Raw genomic sequence first — 16660 nt, 5'->3', positions numbered from 1 at the left:
CCAAGGCCCAGCCCCATAAGACACACTGGCTCTAAGGGGCAGGCAAGGCCAGGGCCGTCTTAAGCATATCCGGTGCCGTGGTGCAAAGATCCCTCCGGCGCCTCCCCCCCTTTCCCAGTGTTGTTGACCTTTACCCAAGCCTCTGTGGGGATTGCTCTCCTCCTGAGAAGGCTTGGGAGGCAAGCTTCACACCCACCAGCCATATAGTTTGCGGGGTGCAGCTTCCATCCTAAACCTCTGCAGGGATCGCTCTCCTCCTGCGGAGGCTTAGGAGGCAAGCTGCACACTTGCCAGCCATATGGTTGATGGGGCACAGCTGGTGGGCTTGCAGGGAAAGGGGAGGCCACCGGAAAAGCCATGCAGTTCCCCCACTTGCTGGGCACCCTTGAGAGGCCAGCGCCCTGGCGCAACACGCCAGTGAGCCCAATAGGAAAGACGGCTCTGGGCAAGGCCACCCTGGGTGGGAAGAAGGGGGGAGCAGGGCACAAGGAGTCTATTTTTATTTTAAAAAATACTTTGTGGATCCACATATAATTTTGCCCCTTTCTAAAATTTATTTATTGGTGTGTGCTTTTCTTTTTGTAAATCTACCAAAGAATAAAATTGGGATTAAGGAGTTTTCTCAGGGCAGTGGAGGGTATGTGTGCTGGGTCCCACGGGTGCAGCAGTGGTGGCACTCAACGTTCTTCTGATAGGAAATTCTCTATGGGGGGGCATGGACACACACAAAAATGGGGGGTTGAGGAGGACCAGTTGTGGGGCAGAGTGAGAAATACTCCTATTTTCATCTGAGGAATGATGAAGGATATGCCAGTGCGGTTTAACAATCCATGTATGAACTCTCACCAAAAACAACAAGAGGTTGTTTCAAGTAAACCTTGTATTCTAATGCAAAAGAATGAAAAGTTGAGAATACATGATAGGTGATTGGCTAGACAGAATAGTATCATTGGATTCCATCAAACTATAAACTTACCACTTTCTCAATACCTTTTATTTATTTCTTTTTTTAAAAAAACCTCTCCCAAGCTTGCCTCATACTATCTTGGAAATGTTCTGTGAACTTCTCCAAAGAGTAGGACTCAGTCAGTCCCTTGGTCCATCTACCTCAGTGTGTATCAAAGAGGTTTGTGACAGCTACACATAAAACCTCGCAATAAAAACCATGTAAGAAAGTCAAAATTGGAAATCAGATATTATGAAAAGATGCATTCTTAATTACCTGACAGAATAGACAGTTTTTCAGAAGAGGTTTAAAATTTGAAACAGAAGGCACCTGCTGAATTTCTATGTTTTGGGGGTTTTGGATGATAATATGAAGATTGCAGTCTCCATTTCCAACCATCCCAATAGGCACCAAATCAATGAGGTTCTATCTTGCATGAACACCTAACGGTTAGCAGCTGCCCCATTGTTCGGCTAAAGGTTCATTCTTCCTATTTCAGGAGCAGAATAGAAAGATAGGGTAGAACAACATTTCTCAGTTATCCTTTCCCAGTCACTATATATAGCACATGTAACACCCTTTTCCACTAACACGATAAAAATAATTTTCTCTGTTCATTTGCAAGTCCTATGCCCCCTCCCCCTGATCTCACAGGCAATTTGCCGTCCTTCCATTTATTGTGTGATTATTAAAACCAACACTCAAACCGGCAAATATCTGGGGGAAGTGCAAATTTCTTTAGCGAGGCAAGTTAGTTAGCTATAAAATGCATTGTGACGATTCTGTGAAACTAATTGCTTTTGTAACTTTTGCTTCTGTTCCTAACATTTTGCCCCTTCCATCAACATAATGCTAGTATATTGAATCACTCCGACAGTGAACTATGCTAAAACTGGTATTAGCCTCTCTCTCTTTTTATTTAAAAAAGGTAGGGCAACATCATGCAATTGGAACCGACAACGAGACATTGCAATGTATCTTTAGTTTCAAGGTGCTCCTCTTCAAGGTTTCTTCCTTCCTTCCAACCAGCCATGCCCTCATCCAGATACTTACTCTTAAATGGAAGCCTAGGATGGGCATTCCACTCCAAGCTTTTTTTCTGTTCCACCCTGGATCCATTGCATGCGACACTGTGGCTGTTCCACTGCAATTCGCCTTCCACACAAAACTATGCTATTCATCTAACTGCCTACTGGTTTTGAATTTATGTAACGTACATGATTAAGTGCATAAGTGACCTTGTTGCGTTTTTCCACTCCATTCATTTCAGTACAAGGGAAACACAATGCCAATGGACAAAGAAAGGTCATCAGTTATGTACTGTTTGCAGACAGAAAGCAACAGCAACCAATCACATTCACTGGATTGATTTCCATTCTAGGCATGGGACGACTAAGCAAACAACAAACCTGAAATGCAATGCAATACAGTGGTATCTCAGGTTACATATGCTTCAGGTTACAGACTCCGCTAACCCAGAAATAGTGCTTCAGGTTAAGAACTTTGCTTCAGGAGGCCCCATTAGCTAAAGTGGTGCTTCAGGTTAAGAACAGTTTCAGGTTAAGAACGGACCTCCAGAACAAATTAAGTACTTAACCCGAGGTACCACTGTAGTTTGGAATTCACTGTTATGTATTTGTGAATTTTAAGTTGACCTGATATGAGAAATGTATTGCACATCTATCACACATTGACTGCTGCTGTATGTTGGCAGTCAAATGCTGAGGGCTGCAAGTGAGATTTGATGAAGTCTTGAGCCCTAGACCTGGACATGAGTGTTAATAGTGCCTGTATTCAGCAAAACAGGAGCAAGGATCCAGTGGCGTAGCGTGGGGGGTGCAGGGGGGGGCCAGCCGCACCGAGCGCAACATCTGGGGGTTAGGGTTAGGGGGCGCAAATCCACGGATTAGGGGGTGCAAATCCACGGGTTAGGGGGCGCAAATTACTTGCCTTGCCCCGGGTGCTGACAACCCACGCTACGCCACTGCAAGGATCCTGGTTATGCTGTAAAGACCCACTTTGATGTCAAGCCGGGAGCCGGGAGCTGGTCAGCAATAACTCACATGTCAGTGAAGTGAACTCTTTATTCCAAGAAACAAAAGAGCTCAGGCTTAGTGAGCACAACAACTCTTCCCAGTAGGCTTTGCCACAAATTCTTCCTGCTCCCCAGGACTACGTTTCTACACCCCTGACCTAGGATGCTGGGCTTGGGGGTGGAACTCAACAGCTAAAACAACAGTAATTCAACCAATTTTTCTTCATTTGAAAAGATGGAAATACTTACTTTCATGATCAGCACTGCAGCATTGTTTATTTTTATTATGAGTACATTTTCAAACAACAGTTGCCCATTCAGTGGAATCAGCTTGCATTGAAGTGATCTGTGTGATCAGGGATAGGATGACGGGGACAAGCCATGCATCCAATCTATGCATTAATCAACTGTGCTACGAATGCAGTCAGAAAAAAAGGTATTCAATAGAGGGCCACTGAGGATGCTCCTCACCTGGGGCACTCTTTGGTCCAGGGCCAGCACTGAGGGCACCTGTACACATGGATGCTGTTTTCTCTAGTTCAGGATACCTGAGGTCAGTAGAAAGCACTGCTCTGCTATCCACATACAATAAGGGCAAAGTGATAGATTTCTATAATTTATACCAAAGGTGGCCCATAAAAGGGCTTTATATTGCTTTCAAGTTGCAGGGCTACAGTGGCACATCACTGTTCTTCTGTGTCAAGCTGATGCCTTCTGGATGTTCAAAAACTGCTCCAGAACATCTGAAGGGCAGCACATTGGAGAAAGTGGCAAATCATATATAGTCCATGGTCTTTCACAAAGTTAGGAAGTTCTTGGCTTACATCCAGAGACTGGTTCAGGCCTGAGTACAAATCAACTGTCCTGTTCTCCTTACTCTACCTAGCTGAAAGAACTATTGTAAATCCCATTTGGGCCTTCCTGGCAGCAGTGGTTTTTCAGCACAGGGTCGGCAAGGTCATTAAGAAAGTTACATTCAAGCAGAAATTCATTGATGTACAAATGACTAAAACAATAACCCCACAAATCATCCGATTTCTGCTGACACCCTCAAGGCAACACTGTTCAGTTTTGCCGAATCAGTGACTGCACTCATGGTATCATCTCGGCTGAGATTCTTCTGAAATCACTGATAAAAGTTGAAATCCAGGCAAAAAGCTCTTCTGAGTCTCGATCTTCTGCTTCCCCAAATTTCATCTGCAAGATAATAACAATAATAATGACTAGCTGTTTAATGTTATTCACATATGAGCCATGTAAAGATTATTATGGATTGGAAAGATCAGGCAGGAGTGACGAGCTGAAATATAGCCTGCTTCCTCTATGTGAGTGTAGGATTTGTCACAATGAAGGCCCAGGAAGCAAAATGGCACTTAAACTGTGTTGGCAGGTTCTGTTACAAAAAGCCAAACCCAAATGGTTTACAAGCAGAATTTATTGCTGGAAGCACCTTGAATACAAATGGTATAAGGATGGCAACTGATGGCAAGAAGGTCAAGATAAGCAGATCCACCACATTGCAGAAATGCTATTCCATCCTCTATGTTCACTCCTGCATTTCCCACATGTATCTTAAAGTGAGAATCAGGCCTCTTTATGATCAAAATATACAGGACCCAACACACTTAAACAAGGACAATTGCCTCTACATTTCTAAGATGCTATGTACTGATTCCTTATTGATACGTATTGTTGCATGCCACACAAATCTCCAAGCAAGTGTGAGATTCCAGGGGTCCCAAGCGCTCACCCAGGGTTTCTGTTTCCTTTTGGAAATGAGACACAGTGGTGACTGTGGTGTCTATATGATATATGGTTTATTTACACATATATACAACCTGAGCCTATGCGGTGAAATTTTTCATAGCAGAACAGTTAGGGCCAGAGGCACCAGCTTGTGAGGATGATTGTGGGAGGAGTGTGCATGATGTCACAAAGTTGTGCATGTGAGCGTCGCACCTCCTTCCCAAGCTGGGCAGGACCTTCTGAGGCTTTGGGAACAAGGTGCCAGGGAAACATTTAGGGAACTGGCCTAGTCCTCCTGGTTCACTGACCGCACACCATTGTATAGGTCATTTTGGTGACTGTTTCACAATGATGGGTTTCCCTTCTCCTGAGAGGCACCCTAATTTGAGCCCAGGCATCATTTGAAAGAATACTAGATTTTAAAAATTATTTCCACCACTATTTGGGATTAAATACAGTAATGGGTAGTTAGCTTATTTCACTTGCACAACAAAAATTAAAAGCAAGGATTTACTCTTGAATTACACCTGCAATATATAATCTTTGAGAAATTCTAAATCACATCAAATTCCTTTTCGATTCTCATTCCAGTAATTCAGAAAGAGGATACTATTATTGAATATATAAGCACACCTGTATCCTCAATGCATTCCCTAATTAAAATCAGGATAGTTAACTTGTCAACTTCATCTGTTTCTCACAGTTTGTTCAACCAATCCACTGCCCTAAGTGAGAAAATCACATTAACATTTTTAAGCTATTTGGATAAAGAACAATTTGGCCAGAGTTAACAAGTTTGCCATTAAATCCATACTTGGAATTTGCCCAGTTCCTGGATGCAGCATAAGGAAAAGCTATCTCTGTCATTGGTTATATCTACAACATTCTATATGTCTTAACCTGCAATTTCTGCCCCAAGCATTTAGGATAAGAAAAGGGAGATGGAAAGAAATATTGCCATCTTTTTTCTGGTGGAGGCTCTGTGCTTTTCACAATTGCATTATATGGGTGGGATGATGAGGATTGAGGTACAGCTCTTAGGGGTCCAGAACAGCCTTTCTCAACCTACTGCCCTCCAGATGTTTTGAACTACAATTCCCATACGCTCCAGTTGGCATTACCATCCAAACCAGCTGAAGGGTGTCCAGAGTCTATCTCAAGAGAAAATGGTAGAACTTATGGTCAGCTCAAAGGAGGGCAACAAATATTTATTCTTTTAGCCAATATATGTGCCATTTGTTCAAAGGATTTTTTCCTAAAAATGGTGACCACTAAAAGAAGGTACATAAAACAATACATAATTCCAAACATCCAAACTGTTCAATACAGTCAAATAAGTACTAATGCAAAAGATGATGAGGGACCTGGAGTCCAGTCGCTATAAGGAAAGGTTGGATATATTTTGTCTGGAGAAAAAATGGTGGAGAGGCATTGCAAAAGCATTTTTCAGATATACGGGCTGTTGTGGCATGCTTATGTTAGAATCAGAGAAACTAGAAGTCAGGGTGGAAGGATCTGTCACTTTTCGTTCTCCCAGTTTCTTATTTTTCTGATCTTAAATTCAGTTCTCCACATTCTGCAGCCATAAAAAACCCTCATGAAAATCCATCAGTGTTTTAGTACAAATTTCACCTAATAAACACATCTTTATATGACGTTTTCACTAATGTACACATTTTTCCCAAACAATTTGCCCTAATATAATGTATTTCTTTGTTATGCTTTCACCAATATATTTATTTATTGTATTTCCCTTAATATATGCATTTTTAAAACATTACTTGGCGAACTGCATAGCAAAATTCAGATGAGTGCAAATTCTGAAAGGTAGCTATGTTTCGGTTCACATATTTATTTATTTTTTGGAAAGTGAGAATTTAATAGATTCTGCTTCAGATGAAATCAAAATTCTCCTTCCCACCAAGCTGGAACCTCACTACTGATCCCTCATCACACAGCATTGCTTAAAAAGCAAACTCACACTATGGAATTTGTTCCTACTTCTAAGCAAAGTGAGGACTGTGAAGTTGCATTATGGCCCAACATCAATTGCACAGAATGGTTTCAGCAAAGTCTCCTTATCCTTTGTTCTGATGGTCAATTGATTATTCATTTGCTCTGTTTCTCTTTATTTTGGCGTATCAATAAAACGCATAATCTGACAACAGACTCTTACAGGGACCCAAAGCAAAGAGTCACAAATCATTCCAAATCTAATTCACTCACCAATCAACTAAACTTCCTCTATCAGTGACTAATCAATAGCTCTCACAATGAGCTCCTAATTGCACCTCTGGGGTGATGGAAGCCTGTAGATGATAACATAGCCCACGAAAGGTTTGCCAATAATTAAGCAGTAGTGAAGAAAAGATACTATTTCTACAGCTAACGACCAAACATCTAGAAGGTGTTGATCTCCAGCGGGGTAAATTGAAGGCAATCCTACGCGAATCAGATGTTAATCCCATCATATTGCCTTATGATGAAGCACGCACACATACCCCAAAATTGGGGAGTAACAAGCGCAGCAACCAATAGATTTATCTACACTGTTGATAATGCAGTTGCTACCAATAGCTGTGGGATCCTCTTAGGAGTATTGACAGGCTTGGGAACTCTGTTTGCTATAGATGTTCAGTGGGAAGAGTAGCACATCCAACTAATGCATGTGCTTGTTTGGCTGCTTGTTTTATAAGCAGTCCCTTATGAGCATCCTATCAATAATAATAATAATTAATAATTAATATTTTTATTATTTATGCCCTGCCCATCTGGCTGTGTTTCCCCAGCCACTCAGAATAAAATGTTCAAATCCAAGAAGCAAAACAAACCAAAAAAAAATCTGAGCATTAAAAAATTGAAGGGAGGCGGAGAAAAATTGTGCAAGACAATTTAGGCAAACCCCACCCAGCTTTTGTTTAGAATGCTAGTTGCTTAAAATGTGATTTATTTATTTTTTTAAAAAGTAGTCATTAGTCACCAAAATGTCCACCAGGTAATTCTGTTCTGGGAAGGCTGTTCCATAAGCAGAAGAGTACAACCTCAAAGGCTGTAACATAGGAGTCTGTAGTTGCACAGTTTAATTCAAAAGCTATAGTAATGATATGGCTTGAAGCTTCTGAACAGCTGCTGTGTCAGTGTTCTGCAACAGATTTTTAAGCACCCATTTGAAATGGGTGGAAAATCACAGCCTCCGGGTAGAATCCAACAAAGATTAGTCTTAACTCATACTGCAGACTTAGGCACACCTACTCAGAAGTAAATCTCAGTGAGACTCAATGGAAATACAATACACTAGTGATGCAAAGGGGTTGGATCAGCCTGACTGATACTTCCTGAACCAATAAACAAACTGAAACACCCCTACCATTTGAAATTCACAGTTCTCCGAATTTTGTGTAGAAGGTCTCCATTATTTGAGTGAAAACATTGTGATCATTTAGGAGTGTTGCTTGCAAATATGTGCATAGTAAGAAAAATGCACTCAAAAAGCAAATAATTTGTGTGTGAGAGAGTTTTTAAAATAAACTGATGCAGAAATGAGAGGAAAATGAAACAGAGAGAAACTGAAATCAACATATCCATCCAACTTTGCATTCTGTTCACTTTCATAGCACTGGCTTCCTATCAAGCATGCGCAGGATTGCAACCTTAAGGTATGGTTACCAGATTTTTTCAATGAATCCGGGGACCTTTGAAGCTGAGTAGCAACAGGGAGTCAGTAGTGGGGATGGTGAGGCAAAAGACCCTGGGGCCAAGCACACATGCATATTGGATAAAGGTGAAAAGCCCTTCTTTCGCACCCTGTGAAGCATAAACACACAGAGGTTTTTTTAAAAAGCTGGGCAATGGCACGCCACCCACCCATGACTCCCGAGCCTACCCCCTTTGTTTAGACAGAGTGGGGGAGGCTTGGGAGTCATTGGCAGGCGGCCATTGCCCAGGAGGGGCGCAAGGCACATGGTTTCTCTGCCAGGCAAGGTGCAAAGCCCCTCTTTCGCACCCTGTGAAACATAAATGTGCAGAGTTTTTTTAAAAACTGGGCAACAGCTGCCCGCCTGCGACTCCTGAGCCTCCCCCGATCTGTCCAAACAAAGAGGGAAGGGGGCAGGAGATCAGGGGAGGCTCGGGAGTAGCAGGTGGGCAGCGCGCTGTAGCCTAGTTTTTAAAAACCTGCACATTTATGTTTCACAGGATGTGAAAGAACTGCTTTGCACCTTGCCCGGTAGAAAAATTGCACACAAGACACACCATATGGGGACTTCCGGAGAGGAAAAATGGTGGGTGCCACAGCAGCTAGCAGCTCCTGAAGCCAGCCACAGCCAACTGCGCTACCAGACTGGCTCCAGGCTGCTGAGGCTCCCGTTACCACATTTCCCAGTGACAGATATGCAAATCCAGGGACTGTCCCCAGGAACCAGGGATGGCTGGTAACCCAACTTAAGGTGCAGAGCAGAAAGAGCTAGCTGAGTCAGGCAGAGACCCTGCACTAGCTTCCTGGCAGGTGGATTATTGATACTTACTATGAGGAGGATGGGTGAGGCATCAGGGAGTCTGGCATGGTGCAAATGCATGAGCTGAACCAGTCCAACACTCCCACCAGCGCACTATGCTGATGTCCACACCATGGTCCCCTTTTCGTCTCAGTAAACAACAGTGACCCACCCTCCAGGAAGCTAGCAAAACTGATCTGCTCCCTCTAGGAAGCCGCTTCTGGTGCAGAGCATATTCAATGTTATTTGCAGATGAGAATGTGTATGTAGAGAGGTGATTGCTTCTCAGTTTTACATAAAACATTACAGAAAGGGATGGTGAGGCCCCTCAAGCATTTGGGAGCATCATCTGAACAGGAGCAGAAGATTAAAGCAATGCTGGACCCAGAAAAATGCAATTAGTGAGGTTTTACTGAAAATAACCTTTTCATAAGAATATGTCAAGGTCTTTTTCAGTGTCTCTCTTGTCTTTTATTTTAAAAAGTGTAGCTACACAGTGGCATAGCAAATTAGGTTTGAGAGTTATCATTTGTGATCCAAGGCTGCATCTTCAGTACATGTGATGTGGGGAAAGGCATGGAGATACATGGAGTGTAGAAAAAGCTTTAGTGTAAGCAGTTGCCTTTCACATCATCAGAGAACCCACACAAGGGAGAAAACATTTAAATGCACGCAGTGTGGAAAGAGCTTCAGTGTAAGCAGTCAACTTACTTTACATCGAAGAACCCATGCAGCGAGAAAACCATATAAATGAACAGAGTTTCAGGAGAGCTTTCGTGGGAGCTGAAACCTTACCCAACATTAAAAACCACAGATGGGAGAATTCGCCTAAACATGAGGAGTTGCTGTGGTCGAAGAGGTGGCTTTGGGTCATAGTCCCAGGAGGTAACCACCTCTCGGGAAAACTCTTGCCCCAGTGGGCTCCCCAGAGCAAAACATTTTGAACCAGGATAGTCTTTTCTTGGCAGGACACCCAGGAAAGGAGGAGGAGTTTGCAGGTACTAGGGAGAGACTGGGGGAGGGGGTAATGAGATCCACCTGCTCTCCCAAATTTTATAACCTTTGTTCCCATACTGAGAATGGCAATCCCAACCAGATAAGTCTCTGAAGAACATGGAGCATAGCCTCTGATGGGGACCTTTTCTAGTCTGAAGGCCACCGGGCCTTATGGGAAGGTTTCCAGGAGCCACATGACAGTGGTGGGCAGAGCCAGAGGCAAAAGTGGGTGGGGCAACAAATGTGAATCTTACAGTAGGCTAGTTATTACAAATACTCTCACAGCCCTCTCTGTCCTCCATCTAAACAAGCAAGAAACATCACTGGAGCTCAATGAGATGTTCCAGCCAGGCAACACTCAAGGAGTCAACTAGAGAGGCCTGGAAAGCTATGTTTGATCTCCAAGCCCAAAGGATAAATGATGGTCTTTCCAACAGCCATGGTCTAAACCATTTAGGGCTTTATACATAATCACCGACACCTTGAATTGTGCTTGGGAACTTTGGCTCACAGTCTAAGTAGTCAAGAACCATGGAGGTTATCAAGGGCCTGGTGAAATCTAGCCATCTCAGGCTGGCTCAGATGTCTACAGCAGAAAGTAAGAGCCATAAACATCCATGATGGGTGTGATCTGAGGCGGGGCTCACCGGATCCTAGCCTTGGAACCTCTTCCCAACAACATCAGAGTTCATCCTTGAGCTGCATGGAGCGGTAATAAAGAAGAGAGCATATGTAGAGCACCTTTTCTTCTTTACGGAATAACTAGCATCCACCCTGCAAGCTCATCATCCATACTTCCTCCATTGACAAACAGAGCAGAAAGAAGAAGAAGAGGAGGAGGAGTTTGGATTTGATATCCCGCTTTATCACTACCCAAAGGAGTCTCAAAGCGGCTAACATTCTCCTTTCCCTTCCTCCCCCACAACAAACACTCTGTGAGGTGAGTGGGGCTGAGAGACTTCAAAGAAGTGTGACTAGCCCAAGGTCACCCAGCAGCTGCATGTGGAGGAGCGGGGAAGCGAACCCGGTTCCCCAGATTACGAGTCTACCACCCTTAACCACTACACCACACTGGCTTTGCAGCTTTGCTGCAGCAGCTCTCACATTGCTAAAGGCAACATCCAAAGTGGCCTCACCCCAGCAGTCATTGCCACTGTGAGAACATGAACTTGAAACATAAAGTAGGTACAGCATGTTCAGTCAAGATGTGCAGAGAGAGTGCAATGCGTTTGAGATTTACCGCAGCTGGAAAATTATGGAGAATTGTTTTGCATCCTTCTTCTTGCATACTACTTTGCATTAGCCATGCATTCATCATATTTTTTTTAATTGGATTCATCACCCGTGAAAGGAAATTCAAAGATAATAAGTGTTGATGCAAAGAGTCACTTCATTCAGGAAATGCATTAGGAATCTCCATACAATAAAGGTTTTTGTCTGTGTCACTTAGTGTTATTTGCTAGAAGTCCCTGTTACTTTAATTAAGTATTATTTATTTGTTTATTTATTTATTTTGAAAAAGCACTTAATAAACTGTGCAAGTTGATTAAATGAACAGCAGCAATCTGATTTAAAACAGATGGTGCATTCCTAAGCATAGTTAGTGGAACAGAAGAAATGCCTCCTATATGCAATGAGATTTATTCCCATGTAATACATGTATGTTAGGACGCGGGTGGCGCTGTGGGTAAAACCTCAGCGCCTAGGACTTGCCGACCGCATAGTCGGCGGTTCGAATCCCCGCGGCGGGGTGCGCTCCCGTCTTTTGGTCCCAGCGCCTGCCAACCTAGCAGTTCGAAAGCACCCCCGGGTGCAGGAGATAAATAGGGACCGCTTACCAGCGGGAAGGTAAACGGCATTCCGTGTGCTGCGCTGGCTCGCCAGATGCAGCTTGTCACGCTGGCCACGTGACCCGGAAGGGTCTGCGGACAGCGCTGACTCCCGGCCTATAGAGTGAGATGAGCGCACAACCCTAGAGTCTGGCAAGACTGGCCCGTACGGGCAGGGGTACCTTTACCTTTACCTTTTAATACATGTATGCAGGACTGCTGCCTTCAATAATTACCTAATCCAATGCACATTTACTCAAAAGTGCACTGTGCTCAAGAGCTCGCTCCCTAGAATGGGTGTGTGAGAATGCAGCCTAAACACTACACTAAGAATCATATTTGTCAAAGGTGATATTTCTCTGAATTTCTAGAGGTCACTGTTGATGAGAAAACAGCTTATCTGACACTTATATTTTAAAATAAAACGTACCAGTATGTTGTGATAGGCCTTTTTCATTTCTTGACAGCTTCTAAATAACTGAGAAAGGTCGCCTTCATATGCCTGAATCAAATCCTGAAACATAAAGCACAATCTGGAATGAGTGTCACATTAAAGTCTAATGTGACCTCAAAGCCACTTACAAACATCAATTAAAAAAAGATCACAAACACTGGGTTGGAGGGAGTCAAACTTGAATGTTCAGAATTCGCACACACATGCACCACACTCAGACACACACACACACACACAGGCATCCTCCACTCCTTTAACTTCTCCATCATAGTGGTGGGGTGAGAGGAAGGCTTAAGCAAGGAGTGGAGAACCTCAGGCCATCCTGCAGACCTTCCCTGTCAGGATTCTTCTCAGGCCATGCCCTTCTCCAATCCACACCCCTCACCAGGTGTGCTCTGCAGCCTCCTTCAATGCTTTTCCCTGGCTTGAAGGTGCCCATGAGCTGGGAGAATACTTCTTGCTCGCCTGAATGGAGAAATTTGAGTGTGGCTTCCGTGTGGAAGGAATGTAAGGTAAAGGGACCCCTGACCATTAGGTCCAGTCGTGACCGACTCTGGGGTTGCGGCGCTCATCTCTCTTTATTGGCCGAGGGAGCTGGCGTACAGCTTCCAGATCATGTGGCCAGCATGACTAAGCCACTTCTGGCGAACCAGAGCAGCGCACGGAAATGCCATTTACCTTCCCGCTGGAGCGGTACCTATTTATCTACTTGCACTTTGACGTGCTTTCGAACTGCTAGGTTGGCAGGAGCAGGGACCGAGTAACGGGAGCTCACCCCGTCGTGCGGATTCGAACCACCGACCTTCTGATTGGCAAGTCCTAGGCTCTGTGGTTTAACCCACAGCGCCGCCTGCGTCCCTGGAAGGAATGTAGTCTACCATAAAAGATGCAGCTTTCCATTTTTGCCACTGGCCCCAGCTCCTGGAAGGTTGCCCACAAGGGAATGTAGGCTTCACACTGTAAAGGGTCCCCCATTCAGGTTTAAACAAACTATCCATCACACAGCACCAAGTTGAGAGCAGAAGTTCAAATATCTCCTCTCATACCAGCACTAGGAAATGGCACAAGCCCACCATGTTATCTGCTAACAACCCTAACCAGAGGTCCAGCTCCGAGGGCCTTCTGGCTGTTCCCTTACTGTGAAAAGTGAAGTTACAGGGAACCAGGCAGAGGGCCTTCTCGGTAGTGACACCTACCCTGTGGAACGCTCTCTCGTCAGATGTCAAGGAAATAAACAACTATCTGACTTTTAGAAGACATCTGAAGGCAGCCCTCTTTAGGGATGTTTTTAATGTTTGATATTTTATCATGTTTTTAATATTCTGTTGAGAGTCACTCAGAGTGGCTGGGGAAAGCCAGCCAGATGGGTAGGGTATAAATATCATCATCATCATCATAACAACCACATCTGCTTGGAAGTAAGTTCTATTCTATTCAATGAGCCTTGCTCCCAGGTAAGTGGTACTAGGATTGCAGCCATAGTATTTTAATTTTTTAAAAAACCTTGTTATGCTGTGTATCTTTCTTCTCTGTATTCATTTGATGATGATGATGATGATGATGATATTTATTTTAGCAAATTGACACGTGCTAGCCAGCTGCTTATCTCACCATGGTATACGTATGAACTGGGCTGTAAATAGATAATAAATTCAATTCCAGTAATAACCCTCTGAAACGCTATTCCTCAAGGTCAGAGAACCCTCTGGTGTGGCATTCAAAGAAATGCATATGGCTACAGCTAGAGGAGAAATTGGCAATACACAATCACATAGACATGAGTCTGTGGCATATGCAGAGGATTATTGATCAAGACTGACAATTGGCTTGGCTATACCAAATTACATGACAGGTCATCTTCAGATCCTGGACAAAGAAGGAAAATGCTCCACTGCAGTGATGTCTTTGATGGTGGGCTTAGAGGAACATAAACTTTAAGCAATAGCAGTAACATGTTCTCCTGGAGCAGTAGGGTAATTGACAGCATCTCCTTGCTCTGGCAAGTGATGGTGAGGCTTTCAAGCTTTCTTCTTATGTGTGACAACTTGAAGCTAGTCATAGGATGAGGAAAATAGCCAAACAGAGATTGGATACTTATTTCCTTCTCTTTAACGTTGTTTCTACATCATGCTAGGAGTTGCAGCCATGCAACTTTCTAGAACAGGAATCTACAACATGTAACATGAATGGCGTCAAACTGACATGGATCATGACCAGTCAGATGGCCCATCTGTGCAGAAAGTCCCAGGCAGGGACAAAATCCAAGAGGTTTGCTGAGTGCATGGTGGGCCGCCAAATATCACTAGTGGACATCCCAGAGTCTGTGGTCTAGATCTTGCTTGGTTTTTTCATTTTTTTTTGGTGACTTGAAGACAAGTTTCTGTGAACGAGGAGTGGGAAATCCTTTGCATTCCCCCATGGGGAATTTTCTGGGGGACACAGACCATGGAGGATGCAAAGCCAGAGGCAAAAATGGGCAGCTCTGTGGATGTGACCCATACCTACATACAGCAGGACACATTTCAGCCATGCAAATCTGTCCATGCCTCTTTATCCTCCATCTAAGCAAGCAAAATGCATTATCTCAGTTCAGTTATTCATTCATTCCAGAAAGCAAATGTACTGTGAGAGGTGTGGCTTGGAAAGAGGGTGGGTAGTCCAGGAAGAGTCGCAAGGGGCTGTAGGGCCACATTCAAAATTTCCCCATTCTTGTCATAAACCCTTATTTCCCTGCATCCAAAAAACCCCTTCACATCTGATCTCTGAAATTCTGCATGGTATATACCCATTTAAACATACTCCTGACCACAGTTACCTTCAGCTCTTTGTAGAACTGTGTCTCCACAGCTCCTGCCTTGATAACCTTCGGTTTCATTAGTCTTCTGCACTCAGCAATGCTGTCTAATTCTTTCCGTAAAACTAATCACAAAACAGAGAGGAAGAAAATGAGGCATTTTGCCTATCACACTGTTCTGACTTTATTCATTCTATTTGTTTCAGGAGCTGATACTTCTCAGGCACTAATCAATCAATCAATCAATCAGAGAAGAATGATAGCTTAATGTGAACCTTTAAGCATGTCCTTTGAGCATGTGGTGCTTCTTCCTGCAATATCCTATTCAACACTTGAAGACAGTAGGCATCAATATGGGAAAAGGAATGTCCATAGTGGGCTTCTCATAACATGCATAGCATACCGTCTGTACAACACAATAAAGTAGGCTACTGGCTTTCCCCCAAATCATTGCTTTTTCTTCTCGATCTTTTCCACCCCACCCCAGTTTGAAGTTCTCTGACAGTTTTATGCCTTTGGTTATTGCAAGCATCTGATCAATATCTCACTGCAATCAGTCAACTGGAGTCTTCCCATCAAACCTTATGGTTTTTCAATTTGGTTTGAAATTCTCTTTCATAGCTCTCCCAACTTCTATCTTGCATTTGGCCAGCAAATTTGGTCCCTTTTCAACTGGGATTGGATATAAGCACTGGGACCAAATACATATTCAAAAATATGAAACGCAGAAATCCTTGCACTTCCAAAAATACTTTTTGAAAAGTCAAAGTCAAAAGAAGCTGGAATTAAAAAGGAATTAGTAAGGAAAATTTGGATATGGATAGGGATCATTAAACTAACATTCAGAGACCTCCAAACAAGGCAGCTGGAATGTGTGAATGGAATCCAATAATACAGATAATTATAAAGGAATTTGATATATTGCTGATACAATAATTGATTATATGTTGGTATATGTTATAGGAAGTTTATAGTTAAGATAAAAGTACTGTAATTGTATATTTGATTCTTGGCATATGACAGGATGCATTTTTGGAAATGGTAAATTATTTTGTTGGTTGGTTAATTAACTACTCTTTCTTGCATGCAATTCATTTTGTAAGATACGCACACATGCGTCTTTGAATTCTTTCTGACTGTTCCATCTTCAAAGGTTTTTGGGCTCTGAAACCTAAACTAAAGTTGCCAGATCTTTCCGAGAGTGGAATTTTGAGGACAATCATAAAGTTACATAGGAAGGTGCCTTATGTCAGCCGGTAAGACAGTTTCTCCATCTGGAGAAGTACGATCTACTCTGATGGGCAAAGTATTTTGGCAGCAGTACCCTGGAGATTTGAAGCTGGGATATTATGCACGCAAAGCAGGTG

The 16660-nt window shown here is 43.3% G+C and overlaps 1 protein-coding gene across 3 annotated transcripts in view; it reads right to left on the bottom strand.

Annotated features, from left to right (window-relative positions):
* Positions 1-3230: 3230 nt before the first annotated feature.
* The window catches only part of LOC310709012, an 81722-nt gene continuing 68292 nt past the window's right edge, over positions 3231-16660 (bottom strand). For 2 of the 3 annotated variants that reach the window (XM_083508062.1, XM_083508063.1), the window contains 3 exons: positions 15315-15418; positions 12476-12559; positions 3231-4178 (listed from right to left, as the gene is read on the bottom strand). In XM_083508062.1, coding sequence (XP_083364188.1) covers positions 4074-4178; positions 12476-12559; positions 15315-15418 — 293 coding nt within the window. In that variant the 3' untranslated portion in view covers positions 3231-4073. Of the gene's footprint in view, positions 4179-5360; positions 5453-12475; positions 12560-15314; positions 15419-16660 lie in introns of all 3 variants that reach the window. The other variant, XR_014527289.1, reaches the window with a different exon arrangement.

Source organism: Podarcis liolepis (genome assembly GCF_965112155.1).
Source record: "Podarcis liolepis genome assembly, chromosome: 6".
In the NCBI taxonomy this organism is placed as follows: domain Eukaryota; kingdom Metazoa; phylum Chordata; class Lepidosauria; order Squamata; family Lacertidae; genus Podarcis; species Podarcis liolepis.
This window is presented reverse-complemented; position numbering and strand designations above follow the sequence as displayed.